The 19,844-nt window shown below is 38.0% G+C and overlaps 3 protein-coding genes across 3 annotated transcripts; all 3 read right to left on the minus strand.

Moving 5' to 3' along the window:
* Nucleotides 1-2,293: 2,293 nt before the first annotated feature.
* On the minus strand, nucleotides 2,294-12,550 carry LOC106179903 (organic cation transporter protein). The gene is made up of 10 exons (XM_013563711.2): nucleotides 12,261-12,550; nucleotides 9,012-9,524; nucleotides 7,535-7,638; nucleotides 6,987-7,141; nucleotides 6,355-6,523; nucleotides 5,292-5,519; nucleotides 4,801-5,015; nucleotides 3,846-3,954; nucleotides 2,791-3,009; nucleotides 2,294-2,466 (listed from the first exon to the last, which is right to left on the minus strand). The coding sequence occupies exons 2-10, from the start codon at nucleotides 9,495-9,497 to the stop codon at nucleotides 2,391-2,393; spliced, it is 1,761 nt and encodes a 586-aa protein (XP_013419165.2). The 5' UTR covers nucleotides 9,498-9,524; nucleotides 12,261-12,550; the 3' UTR covers nucleotides 2,294-2,390.
* Nucleotides 12,551-13,631: 1,081 nt separating this feature from the next.
* LOC147763088 (organic cation transporter protein-like) lies at nucleotides 13,632-14,933 on the minus strand. The gene is made up of 3 exons (XM_087009245.1): nucleotides 14,833-14,933; nucleotides 14,136-14,354; nucleotides 13,632-13,792 (listed from the first exon to the last, which is right to left on the minus strand). Exons 1-3 carry the CDS (start codon nucleotides 14,898-14,900, stop codon nucleotides 13,717-13,719), a joined length of 363 nt encoding a protein of 120 aa, XP_086865371.1. The 5' UTR covers nucleotides 14,901-14,933; the 3' UTR covers nucleotides 13,632-13,716.
* Nucleotides 14,934-15,115: 182 nt separating this feature from the next.
* LOC147763089 (solute carrier family 22 member 13-like) lies at nucleotides 15,116-16,564 on the minus strand. Its single transcript, XM_087007619.1, has 2 exons — nucleotides 16,136-16,564; nucleotides 15,116-15,380 (listed from the first exon to the last, which is right to left on the minus strand). Exons 1-2 carry the CDS (start codon nucleotides 16,372-16,374, stop codon nucleotides 15,116-15,118), a joined length of 504 nt encoding a protein of 167 aa, XP_086863745.1. The 5' UTR covers nucleotides 16,375-16,564.
* Between the last annotated feature and the right edge of the window lie 3,280 nt (nucleotides 16,565-19,844).

Below are 19,844 nucleotides of genomic sequence, written 5' to 3' on the forward strand. Positions count from 1 at the left end.
TCTGAAAGTAATCTAGTGAGACTCCCCGCGGGGATAGATCGATCTAAAATCTATGGGAATAGAGCCTTTGAACGTCAGAACGGATTATTTACCATTGTTTAGTATGGGAAAATCGTCGTTTACTTTTTCCGCCAAAATGAAGAGGTGCTGGAGTGCAGCAGATGGGCTATCAACATGCATGCAGCATGCACGGTTACATGGGTAGTTGCTTGAAAGGATGAAAAGCTTTGTAAAAATTTAATAAGATAAGATAATATCAATAGATATCAGGTTTTATTTGACCGACAATAATTAAGTTGATAGAGCACTGGAACAATTGATTTCTTAAGCGGCGAAAGTTCAGGAGTTTTGTGTTCCAACGAAAATCTTATGTAAGATGTTTAGTCATACATGTATATCCTTTTATACACAAGGACTGTACGCTAGAGAATAATTAGCGTGTTTCTTAGGGACACGTAAGAAACAAGAAAAGAGAAGAAAATATGTTGATCGCAAAAGCTAGATAAAATCGGAATTTAAAACCAGTTATCTCCAATACTAATATGTGCAGACTGTACCCAATACCAATTACCAATATAATAATAATAATAATGATAAGAAGAAGACGAAAGAGAAGAAGAAAAAGCTCAAGGTTTGAACCTGATGGAACCTGTGTTGAAAATGACCCCGATATTGAATCAACTGATCTGAACACAAGGACTGTATGAAGCTTCTCGACGTGAAACTCTAGCGATTCTGTCGAATAATCTTTGAGTAGTGGCTTTTGAACTCAGAAAGGTTGCATTATATTAATTCGTACAACTGTATTGTGTAAATATCAAGTGTTGTTGTAAAAACTCTTTCACCTCTCCGACCTCGCCCCTTTTAACTTGCACAAGCATTTTTGACACCATTCAAACAAGCCGTCTGCAACACTCTCTCAGTGTGGTTCTCTGGGGAAGCTACAAACAGATTGTAAACTAGTCTTGAACAGGTTCATTGGTAGTCTATGGTCTGCTCACGATCTGCCCTCGATCGATGACAACGCTTTTCCCGTGGTTTGGCCCAGTCATTTGAAACAAGAGTCTAATTATTGAACTCTAAAGTGTTTGTGAAAATCAGTGTAGTGATGTAAACACGAACGAAGGGGAAAAGTATGTACGAAGACGGCGTTTAATGCTCAAAATATCAAAACCACGCGGGTAAAATGCAGTTAAAAATTTTTCATTTCTTTGTATTAATGTAGAAATAATAGGTAACAACCGGGAGATAAGAGTCAGAAATGAAAGTTATCTATGATATGTCACACCTATAGACCCGGCCCCCACCCTCCACCCCCACTTTTTTACTGCCGCACTAGCCTTAATTGCAGGGATCAGGGGGGCTGGGCGCCCTGTTCATTTCTTTCAATCCAATGTATACTTAAATAAGTTATTGAACACAGTACGCCAAAGTAAATAACTGAGATTTTTAAAACGTTAAAACGTACTCCTCCTTCACCTTCTGACGTACCTTTTTTCACGTCTACTTTCAAAATACAAGTAAACTGCTTTACGAGCTAAATGAAAAAAAAAACGATTTTCCAGGCCTTTGGCATACGTAAATCAGTGGGCGTGTTCGCCTGGTATTTTAATAATGTCGAGTGAAATGAGGTTTAAAAACTTATTCCCAATTATCAAAATCCTGTACCCGCCATTGTACTTGTCATATTGCTCTGTCCATTGAGAAGAATAAGATATTTTAAGCCATCGATGTATTATCAATTCTGTATATCAGAGGTGCAAAGCCGCATTTTGCAACCGCCACGCGTTTAAAAACCAATTTTACAGCGACAAAAAATCTATAAACATTTGATTTTCCGACCCCCTCCCCGACACTTAAAACTTGCATCACATCCAATTTGCGTTATGTTTATAATGTCAAAGAAGACAATTATATGCAAGTCCGATATCAGTCTTGAGCTACCTTTGAAAGGACAGAAAGGAGTGTTGTTTACACGTGGTAAATTATCACCCTTTATTCCAATTTGGTAATAAAATTAAGGTTCTGTCCCGAAGTTTTCTGTGATCGTGCAGATAACTACAGGTGGAGGACTAATACAGTAAGTATCTAAGACACCTGAAGCATTCTTCTTTAAAGAAGATGAGAAACTATTGAAGAAATGGCTTATATCAATTCTTTGTTGATAAAATCTGACGTAATTACGAAACAAGACGTTTAAGACATTTAGCGAAGACTCGTCTCTGAAAAAAAAAGAAAAAAAAAAAAAAATATATATATATATATATATATATATATATATATATATATATATATATATATATATATATTATTAATTTGTGCAGGTAGTGGCTTTGTAAACGCTTGGTCAGACCGTATTCCATACTGTATCTTTTGAAGCGATGTCTCAATCACACTTTTGAACAATCCGTAGTAACAATGGACTCTCCGGTCTCTTCTTTATGCTTCTTAGCCTTGCAACCCAACCTGAAGTTATGAATAAAAAAGATAAAACAATTAAATTTAACATGACGAAGAGAGACAGAAGACTATATTTCCTAGCTCACGTTTCCCGCTTACCCTCTACCAGGGCCTCAGTTATTATAGTGGGAATTTTTTACTGAGAGCCAAAATGACTGTCTATTTATCTATAGACATATATGTGAATATCTGTGGAAAATCAATCTGTCTCCTTGGTAGAGGGTATTTCCCGCTCACGCTAACCACAGCCACGACTAGTCTACCGACGCTGTTCTGTTTTATGGAAATACAAATCTCTTCCTTTTAACTGTGTAATGTGTATGTTCTTACATTTTCCTGTCGAGCACGACGTCCCATTCTTCCATGGTCTGCAAAAGTGGTTTGTTCAGGGTCTCAGGAACCAGGAGAATCAGGAACCCTGTGCAGATGGCCACTGCGCCCCATATAATGAAAGGAAGTGGTCTGTACATACGACCTAGGATTAGAATCTGAGGGGTGATTACGGCGCCAAGTCTAGAGACCGAAGAACAAAAACTCAAACCCATGTGCCTAGAATGTAGAAAAAAAAACTGCTATGTACAAACCATTTGCATGAATTGTACGAATATATTATTATTTCCGTATGTGCATAAATAAATGCATTTTCGCTTATTACTGTAAAATTCACGAGTGATAACATAATGGCGCATTTAGAACAAGTTAATCCGCGGACTTACTTGAAAGCTAGTTACATAATCCTCTAACAGAAACTGAGTAGATTTCCTGCGGGGATAAGGCGGTAAGCTTTCAAGTGGGTCGGCCATATTTGATCCACGGATCTGTTAGAGGGCATTCAGAACAGCGGACTTACAGATCCGCGGATCCAATATGGCCGACACACTTGAATACTTGTTGCATAATCACTGCAGGGAATCTATTTAGTGACTAATCGGGAATTAAGCGGCAAGCTTTTTGGTGGGTAGCCATATTTGATCCATGGATCTGTCAATTCCGCTGTTTTGAATGCCCTTGTAGTATGCAGATCAACTTCTATTGTGAATGCGGTCAAAGTTAAGTTATTACTTTATACACAAACAGCAACAATAAAAAGGCTGTAATTTTAAGCAGGATTTTGGGTAGTAAAATACATGAACGTATAAAAAATGATTTGATATTACTCGAATTATTAAATTTAACAAGTTTAAATATAATTTTTGGCGATGACATCAGTATCTTTATCTAGAAAGGATTGGAGATATCTTCAGTTACAGTACAGACGTCTAAAGAGACTTTTTTATGAAATGAAATACAATGTACAAAGCGCATTGTGATCAGGTTTACTGGTAAGCGTTAACTAGATTGAAATCCAAAGCTTCTTTTATAAAATTTGTCAAGCAGAAAGTTACCTGATCACTGTTGGATAGCTCTCCACTATAAACATGTAAAGAACTGAGCGCGACAGAGTGATCAGCATCTTCCCCAGTGCGGCAAGAGTAATCGTCACAAAATACAAACCTGGCGGGACCAACAATATATATGGTGTTAGTATTTTAAAGTCTATCAATCATTGGGAAAACTTCACTCTACGTGTATATTTTCATACATTCGGCCAAATTCTGCAGTAATGATAAGCACGAGTCGTCATACACAAATCTACTACGTATGATAATAGGACAAGAACAATTGCACACATTAAAAAGGGTTGGGAATTTTTTTAAAGGAATGAAAGACTGGGTTCTAATCCCTAGATCGATCTAGCAGGATCGAGCTATCTCCGAAGGGTTTTTCGCTAAATTGCTTTCAGCTTAAGCGGCTTAGATGTCTGACACGCCAACTGAAGCTGCTAAACGATAATTGACTACCACCTAGACGCTTCAGTAGGCGTGAGTGACGTCTAAGCCGCTTAAGTTGATAGCAATTTAGCGAGAATCCCTTCGTAGATTGATCGATCCACAGTTAGTGCGACAGGGTTTGGGAATGGTACCTTACACTTGACACTATAATAAATGAATGAATTGTATTAAAGTTCACACATTCCTTTGATTTAATGTAATGCAAATATATTATCCACATCAAGGCTGCATTTTAAAGAACAATCTTCCCGACAGCCATCCTTACACTGTATTACAAATTATCTCCAAGAAGGAAGGGTAGGCCTACAGTTTTTCTGTACCTCATTTTCCATGCTGTGTGGTTATAGTTTTTTCAGTACAAAAAATATTCGGACTTCGTGTCCAGCTGTCCAATAAAAACCTGTCCTAATAGCTATAGTTCTGTTAGCGCCATCGCCATCTAAATATATCAAGCATTTTTATCTGTCTCTGTAATTCTTCATAATGTTCCATATCTATCCATACTTACTTTCAGGGATGAACCCAGAAGCTATGCAAAGACTGCCACCCAGACAGATTGTCACAAAGATCGTCTTCCGTCGCCCAAATTTGTCTATGAAGAAGGCGGCTGCCAATAGCCCTGGGATATCTGCTGCTCCAAGTAGGGCAAAACTGAGATATAGACTACCTCCCAGACCCTTGGCATTCAGAGTTAACCCATAATAGCACATCGCGTTAACCAACCTGGAAGGGAAAATAACGTTTTCTTTTTTTTTTTGCATGGACATTGGGATATACTGCCACTGTAAGCACATGTATACACATGTAGAAAGCGTCCTTACATGCTGTGCAGATATCATTCCGTCAGTTTAACCTTCTGAACAACATTCGTAAAATTGAAAATAGTCAAAGAATGGTCAAGAAAATAAGGTAAGTAAATTACTATTGAAATGACCAAATTTTTATGATAAACCGTTTAACCATATTGCTATATGTATAAAACATTTGAACATTTCTCACCAGATGAAAGCCAGTATCGAAGTTATAAGAGTCCTCTTGAAGGTCCTGAACAGCTCAATGTGGGTATATGTTGTCCCACGGCGATCCTCCTCGCCTTCTTTGAACAGACGATCCACAGTCTCTTGCTCTAACTTCGCTTTGTTGACCTTGGCAACGCGTTTTATGATCACCTCCGCCTCCTCATGTCTACCGCGTGCTAGGAGCCATCGTACTGATTCAGGGAAAAACCTGGGAAATATTAAACCTTTAAAAGGAAGAACTTTTTACATAAAGAAAATTTAAAACTTTATGGCCGAATTGTAACAGATACACTTTAGTGACCATTCCCAGACCCTATCGTACTAACAGTGGATCGATCTATCTCCTTAAGCGGCTTAGATGTCTGTCACACCCACTGAAGCTGCTAGGGGGTAATTAATTATCGTTTAGCAGCTTCAGTAGGCGTGCCAGACACCTAAGCCGCTTAAGCTGAAAGCAATTTAGTGAGAAACCCCTCGGAGATGGCTCGATCCTGTAAGGTCGATCTAGGTATGGGAACCCAGTCTAAGATTTCTCAAGCTCACCGAGTGATGATGGCTTGATAGCCATCGTATACTGGTAGTTTCAGAGGGAAAACGTAAGGTATAATTAAAAACATTAAAATTTGACATTGAAAAATTAAATATCTTTTAGTATATATGGTCGACATGAAAACTTGCAGTTTTAATGTTATTCGTTTGAGACACTGTAATAGATGTACTTGGTGACAGAAGAAAACGCAAATACGCATTTTGCAACCACCAATTTTCGGTGACCAAGAGTCTTCAAGAAATAAAAATAACTTGTAATTGCAGCATTATGAAACTACCACTGAAATGAATGAAACTGATTTTAATATTTCAGAGAAACTGGGTGAATATTTTCACCATCAAACCAAACCAACCAGAAAAAAAACGAGATTACGCTACTTACATGTATGCACAAAATAAGTGTCAACAGCCGAAAGGAACAATGTTGGCTCCTCTTTATTTCATTCTAATAATGTACTGTTTAAGAGGTATTTATTGGGTAAGACTCAACTTACCACCAAAAACACACAAATAGAACTCCAGGGGAAGTTGTTGCCAAGGCTAGGTGACGCCAATTGCGTATAAGATAAGCCTCGAACGCCATTACTATATGTCCCAAACCAAAAAATATCCCTATGCCCATCGCAGGTATCCGTCTTTTACCGACTCCTACTAATTCCATACCTATAGCAAACAGAAAGCTTGGTTTCATTCTGATTTCGTACTGATTTTCTTTATTCTAAAATCTATTTACACTACTGCTTTAAATTTGTGATATGGTCAGTCACTTCTTAGAAATGGCCAATCACCATATCACGTCGTGACGTCATGTCGATTGTGTCAAACAAAGACAAAAAATGATAATAACAGAGCGTTGCATGGCTTTCCTATAAATATCAATGTATAAACAAGGGACTGATCTTTATATGAGGGAAAAAAAGAGCCATAGAATAACATACGTTTTGTCCTAGTAATTTCCAAAATGTTCAATCCCAGTAAATAAAAAACAACGAGGTTTATACCCAAAGTTTAAAATGCGTTTAAATGCGTCAGTTATGAATCTGAGCAAATTATCTGAAAGTTTATTTCGTTAAAAAAGACTACGATCACCGACACAACGTTCTGTGTACTTGCGCTCGATACTTACCTAACGTGTACATGGCGAGGAAGGCGCTTGAATCACTCGCGCCTTGTATTACGTACAGAGTGCTGAAGACAAGCATGTTAGGAGCAAAAGCCAGAGCTATCCCAGATAGCACCTGAATACTAATGCTGGTCAAGAAAACTGGACGACGACCAAACCTGAAAATAAATCAATTTACAATATCAAATGTAATAACATTATCAAATTTAGAGAAATTAAAATTTTGAGTGATGCTTTAATTTAACAAACGGAGAATGGCCCCATTGAATATCTATAAGGATGCCATTTTCCAAAACATAACGTGTTTTCTTCTTTCTATAAGTCAGCAGTAGTAATCAGAATTAAGAAAATAATATTACGTGGATCACCTCAACTTTAATCCAGCGATGTTTACTACTTATTTTCACATTTATCAGCAACCCAGAATGCATTTTGCTCCCAAAGGCGATTTAATCAAAGTGATTTCCAGGTATATAAGATAATTTATCACCCGTATAATTTTTCCTTCTAAAGCATTATCACAAACCATCATAGTTCTCGCCAAACCTGACCTGTCAGACAGCCATCCAGAGATGAAGATTGACAAGAATTTGCCAGTAAAGAACACGGTGTTACAAGTACTCATCTGCCAAGCGTTCTCACAACCGAGATCAAACTGAAATGTATAACATATACATGTAGGAAATAAATCGCAGGATAAAATACAACATTCAATAGAATTATTTACTGAGCATTAAGAAACATAAGACATCAGACATCAGACGGAAGAATCTCAATATTTCATAAAATCTCAGTAGAATGTCTGATGCACCCTCGTGCATTTTACCGTATTCCGGTGTGCAGCTATAGACGAAGTTATTAATTACCTACTAGGACGTAATAACTCGGTAGAAACATATACTGAACAATATATTGAATAAAATAAAATTTGCTTTGTTGTTGCTAAATCAAATTGCTGACCGCTACAGTATGATAATGACGTGTGGAAATTGGGAGCATTTATGTGGGGGTCAGATTAAAGGAGATCACCATTCTGTCTTATATGTCCACCGTTTGCGTTCTTCTTTGCTTCTTGTTTACAAGGTTGTCGACCATGTCCTTTCATTTCACTAGTCCTCGAGTTATTCAGAGCTGGAACACCGTCGCAGAACCTATAGATACGTGACATGTTTCAAGAATATGCTGGTCAGTCAAGAACTGGATCATGCTTTCAAGAGGTGTACATAGATTCTGTCAACATCAGGCCGGGTATTGTCATGCTGGGAGGTGAAGTGATGTTGGCGGACGAACGTCAGTTTGTGTGAGAATCTCATTTGGATATGTTTGCGCATTCAGGTCTTCCTTGTCGAAGTGCATTTGACCCTTTAACACCACCTCTTCCATGGGCGATTCTGCCAGTAACATTTGTGTCAGCAAACCTTTCAAGTATTCGCGATGTCATTCCTTTGTGTAATGCAGACGGATCCGTGAGTTGTCCGTAAAAATCATCTTTCCCAGCGTGCCAATGACCTTCAAATGTATACATGTACGCTTGCAGGTCATTTCCATTTGCTAAACAGCGGTACGGTCTAGGTCACAATGAGGACCACAAAAGTGTAGGTTTTCTTATCTCGGGCACTTCCAGACAATCTGTGGAGTGGTGTATCTGTTTCACTGGGCAATTGTTTTACCTGCTGTGCATGTTGTTGCTTATGTTTACAAATCAAGAAAACTATAACAATTTATAGGCAATAGCAAAAGCAATATCAGCCTATTTTATGTAACATGCATAAAGATATAAAAAAAGTTCATTAGTCTGGTATATATGAATTTTCGGATTAATAGTTTCACAGACAATGTTATTTTACCGTCAAAATTTGACGGTAAAAAAAGGATTGTCTGTGATACTATTAATTCAAAAATTCATGTACAAAGATGCTTTAGATGGTACATTCTTATTTTTGCTGACTCGCAGCTAATGTACACAAAATATAGGTTACTAAGTGGATGGTAATAAATGGTGCGATTCCACCGTGTTTGAAAACTTACCTCTGACACGATGGTCGACTCATACTGGCCAGAGCTGTACACTCTTCCTTCTGGACACGGGACCGAACTTGGTGGACCAGCCTGGTTATTGCTCACTCTGTGGTTGATGGCCGTCCAAGACGTGTTCTTGTTATTTCTCAGGACTGTGCCATAATGAAAAGTTTCGTTAAGAAGAAAAAACGTTGTTGTTCTATTGGTAGACCATTCATCGAATGTATACAGTTTGCAAGAACTCCTTTCACCTTTGTCTGTGTATGGTATGGTTAGATTCAGCAGTTCCTCCTGCGAAACATTCCCATATTTACTGGTGACAACATCGACGTATGCTGACGGTATCTTGCAGTGATGGTTAGGCTCTATACCGTAAAACACAATACCAACTGTGGATGTAACAGAGTAAACCGCAACTATGCATAGTAAGGCATATCTTTGCCTTTGATATGTTCCAATTTCGCCCAAAATTTTCAGCAAGTCGTCAAAGTTCATCTTGAAACAGTGTTTTCGATAAAGACACTGTAAGGCAAAGAGAGAGGGTTAAAGTGACATGTCAATCTGGATTGAGAACAGTACTTAAAGGTTAACGATACTTGTTGTTTATCAAAACTATTGCATTATACTCCACGAAGAGTGCACGCGCCGCACATAGATCACATACACCGCATTAACTGTAAACAAAGTAAAGTAAAGACCTAATACCTCACTCACTGAGTATCAGCCATATGACATTTAGTACAAATTACTGACTAGTCCATATACCCAACGCCACAATTGCCAGTAGGCGTTTTATAGTCTCCCAGTTCGCCACATATACATGTATCCTTTATCCCGATCGCCGTTGCTTCAATCAACCATATTTTAAAATCAGTTTGCGGTGACATCACATTTTAACGGATATTGCTTTGAATATTATACAGATGATTTAATAATTAAATGTTTGCTTACTTTCGGAAGCATATGTACAGTGAAGTGCGTACTAGTAGAAAAAGCACTTGTACTTACCGAACATAAGTATGTGCTACGGAATATTTTGGGGAAGCGTGCAGATGTACGTAGAGGTGCACCTTTACGTTACGGGAGGTGAATTTTCAAAGGGGGGGGTGTCGACTCACGCCTTGGTTTAAATAACTCTGATCAAAATAACATGATCTAAGACTGTGCCCCTGGAGACAGTAACCCTAGTTAAAAGCTTTGCGTTTGTTTATGGGATTCTCGAGTTCATTTATTTGTTTATTATTAATATATATTTATTTGATGCTGTAATTCCCCTGAATGCCTTTATTTTACCTATGTCTGTATGTGGAGGAATGGACAGAGTGACAGTCTAACAGTTCTGATCTGAATTAGATGAGCCCGTGCACAATGTACTGAATGTGGCTTGCGTGGTGTGAGGCGTCTTGCCAGTGGCAAATTATGGGGGGGGGGGGGGGGGGGGTACTGCCCCCCTTCAATATTTCGAAAAATAACATCACCGGTCCCTTCTTAAAATTATAATTTTGACTAGCTGAATCACAGTTCTAAACCGTATCAATTGGCACCGTTCGCCCTCTAAAATGCCAAGGTACTACACCTATGGCCTGTCATTTCTTACAAACGGACCCCCCTTCAAATAATCCTGGATCCGCCCCTGCTCGCCTCTGTATGAGTATGGCCTAAGAAGTCGGTTGTAAAAGGGACGTTCAGGCCTGATGTGGAGGGGGGTTGGACTAGTTACAGAAAGTGCTTCTTGATCAACAAGTGTCCTGGTAATAGGGGGATGGGAGAGGGGGTGGTGAATTCAGTGTTTTTACAAGAGAAGAAAGCAAATCTTGGTGTTGGCTTTTTTGATCAAAGGTGTATCGCCTTTGTGGGTGTGCGTATGCTTGTGCACAGTATAAATGCACTGATGTGCAAGAACGCCTCTTATTGACTTAAGTATTTCGCTTTTGTGGCTGCGGTGCTTACAGATAGCGGCGCAGTGAATGAGTTTGTGAGGACAGTGTGCTGTGCTCACTAATAGAGTCTAGGGAGTTCAAACTGCAGCGTGTTGATAGCTCAAAAGTTGAGTGAGAACGGCAGCTGGGGTATACTAGTGTGCTTCTTGTCGTTATATACGACAACAGATAAGGTGCATGTATCATTTCAACCCTCCATGGGTTGTCGGACAGGTAGTTTTCCCATGTCTGGAATAGATAAAACTACACCATGCTACACCTATGGCCGATTCGGGCACGTTATTCAAAAATCCTCATCCTGTCATAATTATTTGTTCCATGCCATATTCAGGAGGCCACGGCTCATGTTTCACCTATTTAACTACGCTAGCTACTCATATAGTGACATTAGTAACCACCAGTGGACTTCACTTTACCGTCGGATGTTTTCTTGACACGGTCTACGACACCTGTCTGTAGATAATACTGAACATGTGAGTGCGTTTATGCAAAATATGCCACCGAAAGGAGAATTTATTTGTGGTTTTTTATGATGTCACGAAGCTTTATATGCCTGCCTTGAATGGCAATGTCAAGGCAACAAATAAACGATCTTCGTGTGTCATAGCACAGGTCATCTAGGCCGGTTACCACTATAACATTCCATTACAAAGATTAAACCCATTCGGTTACTGGGTCTTTAGTGTGATATATATATATATATATATATATATATATATATATATATATATATATATATATATTTCTCCTCCCCTGCCTCTGTGCAGTTTATATCCTTGTTATTGACAATGTATGTAGGTTTGACGATTTATATCCTGCCGATTCTACAAATATCGTTAAATGTTGTAATTTACTGGGTGGTGTCTATTGCACAACAGTTTGGTTATTCTGGAGGGTCAATTGTTGCCCAATTACATTAGATTCTTTTTTCCACAAGGTTTCACACTTTGCGTGTAATTGCAAAAAACGGTCCTAGTTTAATTGCTACCGAACGACTACTAACAAATGCAGTTCACAATTCCACTCACTAGGATGATTTACGTCGAGGACGTAAGCTTTAACGATTTACCTGTAGTCATGTGCAGCGAGTTGTTTAAGGTCGTCGGACTAGCTCGTGTTGTTCTATCCCACTGTGGGTTGAATTTTTAGCCCTTTTCACGCGGACGCAGGGGAAGGTAATATCACGTTTTTAGTAAGGCCTGTACGCTGTCAAAGTGTCACTTTGCTTGGTACCGTAGTTTCGGTCCACATCTCAAGCATTTCCGCCTCGGCTTCTTAATCTGTGACAATAGTTAACATGACTGCAATGTAATCTTACCTTCGTTGTGAGGTGCAGCGGAAAAGCTTTTTAACGCGTTCTCTGCTAATCATAAAAACAGTGTCGACGTAACGCCGTTGTTGCCTCGGAGAAAAAAGCAGTCGCCAAGACTTATATTCGTTCTCGTAAATTGAAATCGCATGTTATATGGAGAAGCACCACGATCGTTTATGTTAGACGCCGGCATGCATAATGAAGTACAGGCATATATCTCGTAAATAAAACTCATGTAGCTGACAACATGCAGATTTTATATCAATTTCGTATACTAAACTGTATTAAAGACTTCACGGCATCTACACTGTAGTGTAATGTCATTTTCCATCGACCGATCGGTCTGTCTGTCTGTCTGTCTGTCTGTCTTCTATCTATCTATCTATCCATCTATCTGTCTATCTCCATTTATCTATTTTGAAAGTGTCTTTTGACAGATAAATGTTAATATATTATTTAATATAGATATAGCAAGCCATTTATTCAGAACGACACGATACTTTTTCAAACAAAAGTGAATTTGCAGTGCAACCATTAACACGCCCACCCGTGATAATAACGTACATTATACTGAGATAATTTACTGACACAATTAGCTTATGGTTGTGGAGAGTGAATTTTCTAATATTCCAGTTGTGTGACATCACATAAGAGAAAAATAATCTAGTACTGGACTAACGAAGTAATAAGGCAACCATTCAATGAAGCGTTGGACACCACCGATCATCAGCAGTTTGGGTAGTAACGAGCTTCATGTATATATGCTTTACAATGAATTCCAAAAAAAAAAAAAAAAAAAAAACGCGTTTGATTGGTTCTCTCGCAACTATATACTTAGCTGACAAGCAAAGAGTGAACATCGTGTATAACGAAAGTTTCTCACAGTGCCACACTTCTGTGTGACACCTAGGTGCTCAAACAGATGGAACAGGTGGAAGGGTGTTAGTTACTATCGCCCCGTGGTGTGAGGGTACCTGTCCGGAATATTAACGTCAGTATATATATATATATATATATCCAGTTTGTTGATAATTTTGATGCGGTAATTCTCTTTAAGATATTTTCTGTCTGCCATTTCAAATGATTCTGCAGGTTATACATATTAAAATAAGCAGTGCATTTGCTGTGTATGAAAATGTATGAAAAAATAGTCATCAGATCGTGAAATATGGACTGCATAAAATAACCCATCGTCTCCGTTGCGAATCTCTCTCTCTCTCTCTCTCTCTCTCTCTCTCTATATATATATATATATATATATATATATATATATATATATATGAATGTGTACAAGCATCGTATGCTTTTGAAGAAATGTGTTTTCGGAAGGGTAGATAACCAACTGAAAATTGCAAGCATAAAGGTCGCTAAGAACATGCGTTTTATTTAATGTCAGGCAGATACAATAACCACAATCATTACTTTGTTTCTCAATTGTCATCTGAATCTATGTTCTTATCTATCACAATTCAGAACCTTCACTAGTAGTGGTGGCGCCTTCAGCCTCATTTCCATTCTTCTTTGACGTGCAACCCTGGCTGAAAATATAAATATAACTCATTACATCATGTAATAATAGGCCAATTTTAAAAAATTAGGAGAGGGGGAGATCAGTGGGTATGATTGGTCTGTTAAACGAGCAAAACACGTAATTGGCTTCACAAGCATCTGTTTCACCTACCACCCGCGAGGCATCAGGTACATTTGCCAAATTAAATGTGTTTGTAATCTCATCTCTATACATACAAAGTGTGGACAAAGTTCCCTTTCTTTTTCCTATCTAGTACGAACACAGCCCAGTGACCTTCCCCCACGACTACCTTTGTTTTCCTCTGTTAATGACAATATGGACCTCCTCTTATAAACAGTGTATAATCTTACATGTTCCTATCCAGCACGACGTCCCATTCTTCCACGGTCTGCAGAAGTGGATTGTTCAGAGTCTCAGGAACTAAGAACATCAGGAACCCAGCGCCTATGTACACCGAGCCGAATACGATGAAAGGAAGTGGTCTGTACACACTACCTAGTGTGAGAATCTGAGGGGTGATTGCGATTCCAAGTCTGGCGACTGACGAACAAAAACTCAACCCCATGTGCCTATGAAAAAAAGAAGGAAAAAAACAGGTAATATAGTTGAATTCATTTCTTTTTAGTGATTTGATAAATACATGTTTTGATATAACAGTACATATATAAGCAGTTGTCATTTTGCAGGTATAAACAAAGCAACAAAATCGATGCATTTAAATTGGTTAATAATACATGTAAGACAGTAATGGCAGTGAAAAATTACTTATCAAGGCAAACATTATTTAAACCAGTGGATGACAAAGATTCAACCTTAACATCTACAGAACTTACAAAGAACTAAAATCTACATTTGATATATTAAACATATATTTATTTTAACGAACTAAAAGCTACATACACGTAGATGCCCCAATGCTTCTAATATTTATTTTAATGCCTTTATTTGCATATAAAAAATGGAAGAATAAGTTTGTGAATTGTTTACTCTTATAGTTGTGAATTGAATTCAAAGTTAAAATATTTTAAAGAATAACATGAAAAATACCTGATGACAGTTGGGTAACTCTCTACTAAAAACATGCTAAAAACCGCCTTAGACAGAGTGATCAACATTTTCCCAAGTGTGGCAAATGTAATGGTGAGATAGAATGTTCCTGAAAAGAAACCACGTTTTAGTCGCGTAAAATGTAAAATTATTCCTTCTACCTATCTATTTATTCATCCTTATAGCTCAAAACAAAAAATCATCAGCACTGTATTTCGCAGAGTTTTAAATGTAAAATATGACTTTTGATTTTACAGAAAACAACGCGTTTCACGAATTCACACTATAATTTAAGTAGGTTTATTTTAGATTTCGCACTCTGACAATACTCACTCGTTGGAATCAGTCCAGACGCAATACAAAGACTGCCACCCAGACAGCTTGTCCCAAAGATCATCTTCCGTCGACCAAATTTGTCTATGAAGAAGGCGGCTGCCAATAGCCCTGGGATATCTGCTGCTCCAAGTAGGGCAAAACTGAGATATAGACTACCTCCTAGACCCTTGGCATTCAGAGTTAACCCATAATAGCACATCATAGTCGCCATCCTTTGGAAAAACAAGAAAATATCTCACGTAGCTATGTCGATATTTTGAATAATATATTGGCATGAGTTTATAGGCGTTGAAAAGCACATAAAAAGTTTTAAAAAAATCATCACACATATTTTGAAATACCATTAACGAAATCGGTTTCTGTACAAAACAAAATGCTATTATACCCCGGTAACTAATATCGTAAAAGGTATACAGATGTTAAATTACACACAATGGACAATAGAATTGTCACCAATAGTTTGGGGAGATAAAAGGACTGTGGAATGCTATGCTCCTGGCATAATTTTATTAACATCCAACTTGACACACAAAAGAAAAAAAAACAAAATGTAGACCAGGCATTATAACTACTCAAGATCCGCCTTCTTTGATTATTGATTACTTGATTATTATTTGATTACTCTGATTCAGGGGGTGACACTTCTATTGTCCATTGTGTGTAAAAAATTAATTAAACTAAAGAGGAACAAAATAGTCTTTTTTAAACAAGTGAAACATTTGATAACAATATTACTGGTTATCCACTATACTGAAAGGACTTTGGGAGCACATGTACACGTGTGCAAATAAAACACGAAGTGGAAAATGGAGTCTATGTTCGTGGGTGCATGTATCAAAATGATAAATATTGCAAAGAACGGTACAGAATATACGGAAGGTAAATTACTATTGAAATAATCGAATTCTCTTGCTTCTGATATACTGATATACAATGTGCATGTACGAATAATTCTAATTTTTCTCACCAAATGAAAGCCAGTACAGAAGTTATAAAAGCCCTTCTCCAGGTCTTGAACAGCTCAATGTGGGTGTATGTTGTCCCTCGGTGATCCTCCTCGCCTTCCCTGAACAGACGATCCACAGCCTCTTGTTCCAACTTCACTTTGTTGACATTGGCAATGCGTTTTATGATCACCTCTGCCTCCTCGTGTCTACCTCGTGCTAGGAGCCATCGTACTGATTCAGGGAAAAACCTGGGAAGCATCTGAACTTTTAAAGGAGGGACTCTTTAAGCAAAGAAAAATTTTTGGCCGAAATGTTGCCAACAAGCAGTAAGGTACCTATGGTTTGTAAGCCATTGTACAGAATCAGGATAAAACCTGGGGCATGGTTTAAAACATTAACCTAATTATTTAAATTTTGACAAATTAAATATCTTTTAGGTATAACCGAAATGATACGGAGGCCAAAAAAGACAATCGAAGAAAATGTAACAATTCGTACCCACAAGTTTACAATTCATCAAAACATATTTAATTCGTTCGTACAATATGATAATTCGTTTCCACAAATTGTAATTCCTTCCCTCAGTTGAATAAGTTAGTTCCCACATTGTTTATTCGTTCCTACAATTTAATTAGTACGTTCCCACAATTAAAAAGAGCTAGGGACAGCTTTGCAAACAGTGTATATACTATTGGATTTAGATCTTCGGTCCTCTTCATAATAATGGCATGTTTTCAGTGACTTTTTGACAAAAAGATGATGTTTTTTGTTTTCTTTCAATAATTGAGGTAGGTCACATTTCCACAATGACCATACACAATAGCATGTCTCATGCTTCATTTTATTTCAAACCATAAATTAAGTGCTACAAAATAAATAAAAATAAATAAATAAAAAAGGTTTTATGTGTTTAAAAGCTGGGAATGCATTTTTGTTTCAACGGATTTAAATAAAAAATTAGTTAATAAGGCCAGACAAAATCAATTAGCCGTTAAACGAGCGAGCCAGTTTTGATGGTATTGATTGCTTAATTTATCTGCTTGGTCCCTTAAACATCATATGTTAAAAAATCCGACCCATTTTACATAGACTCGCTGATTATTCGCCCGCTATTAAGTATTGACTGGCCTAAAAATAAAATGCTGGAAATACCATCAGGCAATGAGCAAAAATGCTCATTAGCTTGGTAGGTTGGCCGAGAGGTAACGTTATGAAAATATTTCGGTTTGTGCTTGATAATTCTTATTTATGACCATCAGTCAAATTCAGCAGGTGTATGATTTTGACTAAACAAACTGCATTTTAAATTCTAGATTAAGCTGCAGGATACTGTAACCAGGTAATTGGGACAGCCATTATACATGATATTCGAAACAACAGATTAGCCAGCATAGCAGACCATGCCCGAGGTATATAACACAATCAAATACGCAACTGAGACTCCACAAACTGAAATGCGGATCGGAAGAGTAAAGTGCACGGGACGATGTTCACGATGCTGTTATCTAGACTTATTTGATTTGTGCTGATGTGTCAAAATAATTGTTCAGTGCAAACTTCTGTATTGTAAGAAACAGAACTTTATCTTTTTCAGTGCAGTGCTATTAATTATTGCATTTTCTACTTTGATGAATGGAAAAACCAGGATAGTATATGATAGAGAAAATGGTATATCCTCCAACTATGATTATGCTGATGAGTACCAAGGGCCAGCTATTGACTCAACTACTCACAATGCCCACTGTGTCGTGGTGAAAATGTCCACGGTAAGCCAAGTTAAACGATGGCTTGAGATATGCAGAACATACCATAAACCAGAATCTGAAAATGAAATCAATAGTGGAACAGGGACCCAACTCAAGTTTCCATATACTAACTCATCAGGTGCTACACTAGGCACAGTTTCACTATCATTCTATCACACATCAAAGTCCAAAAAGTTACACATTCAAGGAGCAGCCTATATGCTATGGTTGGCAAATGATTACCCCAAGATTTCACTCCTGGTATCATCACCAAAGAAAATTCAACCACTAAACCCAGAGATTAGCACTCAGCAGTCTAGATCCACGCCACCTGTTAGTGATACAAGTATCATAGATGAAAACACCCAAACACTCCGCAAGGGATTCAAAACAAAAGTGCGACCAAGTCAAAAAGAAGTGAAAAATGAGAGAGAGATATCCAAAATACATGAAACTTTACAAGCAGTAGAAAACCAGTATTCAGAAATAATTTTCAACACAGCAGATGCCAAAAGAGAAGAGGCCAAGTCCAAAAGCATACTTAGTGACCAAATAGAGACAATAAAAACAACAATATCCCATATCTCAGCTTTATCAGACTCTAGATACCTGGAAACCACAGCTATATTATCCAAAATCACAAAGCAGCTTTACTACCTCACTGAGAAAATTGATGGCAAGCCACAATGTAGAACAACAACTGTCACCACAGGGACACAGTGTGAGACATCAACCACCATCTCAAAACAAAAGACAACAATCAACAAAGGGACACAAAGTGAACCATTATCACCCCCCAAACAAAAGGCGACAATCAGCAGTGGAACACAGTGTGAAGAAGCTGACTACTTAAATATACAGAGGGCCTCCTCTCCACCTGTACAAGCAAATAAGGGACAAGATAAAGATGTTAACAACACTGATAACAAAGCTGATAGCTCCCTACCACCAGTATCCGTCAAATTGTCACCTGTCAACAAAGCTGCAAAACAACCTGCAATATCACATGTACCAGAACTAACAGCAGTAATACCACCTCCAGTGTCACCTGCATCTGTCCCAGCATGTGAACCAACCACATCTTCTAGCACAGAAGTACCAGTTATAACTTCCAGTATAGACAATAGTCACCCACAAACATCAGCCAACCCAAGCACCAGAAATGAAGGCACAGTGAATATATCAATCTCGGAAATAAATACTTCTTCCCCAGAGGTCGACAATGTTGTAATATCCGACTCCATTGGGAAAGGAATTCAAGCTAAAAAACTCTTCCCAAAAACAAATAGCAGTTGCTATGTTTTAAATGGAAAGAAAATTGCGGACGCAAAAAATCTCATGACTGAAAAACACTTTGGACACCCCAAATCAATTACTATCATCATCGGATCCAACAACATCAGCTCTAACCAACCACCTAATCAAGTTGCAAATGAAATGAAAGAACTGATACACTGTGCGAAGCAGCAATATCCAACCACAACAGTCATTGTCTGCAACATCCTCCCACGCTGGGGAAATAAAAGATTCAACGATAACGCACAGGAAGCGAATGCCCTTACACATGAATTTTGCAAGACACAACCCAGTGTAAAATATATGCACAATACAAACATTGTGTGCAGAAGGGATTTCTTCGCTTGGGATGGGATCCACCTATCCCAATCTGGAACAATTGCCCTTGCCCGAAATATCAAGCTAACAACAGGATCCAACCCTTCTACCAATGGAAGATACCCACACCCTCCACAACCCCAACACCCATGGAGTAATAGAAAGACCTACCATCATCGTACTAACCAGCAACACCACCTCCGCTTTGGTCATGAACTAAAACTGTTGCGTGAATGCTTAAGCAAACTTGAAAGCATACTTTAATATGGTATCTTAACGGATTATTTGAAACCTGAGACATTTAAAGTATTCTAAAGTGACACTGACCTATTTTGTATTAGTAAATATGTAAGTATTTACACTTATCTTC

Source organism: Lingula anatina, chromosome 3, assembly GCF_051362555.1.
Source record: "Lingula anatina isolate TDL-2025a chromosome 3, LinAna3.0, whole genome shotgun sequence".
In the NCBI taxonomy this organism is placed as follows: Eukaryota; Metazoa; Brachiopoda; class Lingulata; order Lingulida; family Lingulidae; genus Lingula; species Lingula anatina.

Coding starts and splice junctions, on each gene's coding strand:
- LOC106179903 (XM_013563711.2), bottom strand. CDS start 9,497: ATGAACTTTGACGACTTGCTGAAAATTTTGGGCGAAATTGGAACATAT. Junction 3,955..4,800: donor TTCTGGGTTCATCCCTGAAA/GTAAGTATGGAT, acceptor TGGTCCCGCCAG/GTTTGTATTTTGTGACGATT. Junction 3,010..3,845: donor AGCTATCCAACAGTGATCAG/GTAACTTTCTGC, acceptor TCTACATTCTAG/GCACATGGGTTTGAGTTTTT.
- LOC147763088 (XM_087009245.1), bottom strand. CDS start 14,900: ATGTTGATCACTCTGTCTAAGGCGGTTTTTAGCATGTTTTTAGTAGAG. Junction 14,355..14,832: donor AGTTACCCAACTGTCATCAG/GTATTTTTCATG, acceptor TTTTTTTCATAG/GCACATGGGGTTGAGTTTTT. Junction 13,793..14,135: donor GTCGTGCTGGATAGGAACAT/GTAAGATTATAC, acceptor TTATATTTTCAG/CCAGGGTTGCACGTCAAAGA.
- LOC147763089 (XM_087007619.1), bottom strand. CDS start 16,374: ATGCTTCCCAGGTTTTTCCCTGAATCAGTACGATGGCTCCTAGCACGA. Junction 15,381..16,135: donor TCTGTACTGGCTTTCATTTG/GTGAGAAAAATT, acceptor GTTTTTCCAAAG/GATGGCGACTATGATGTGCT.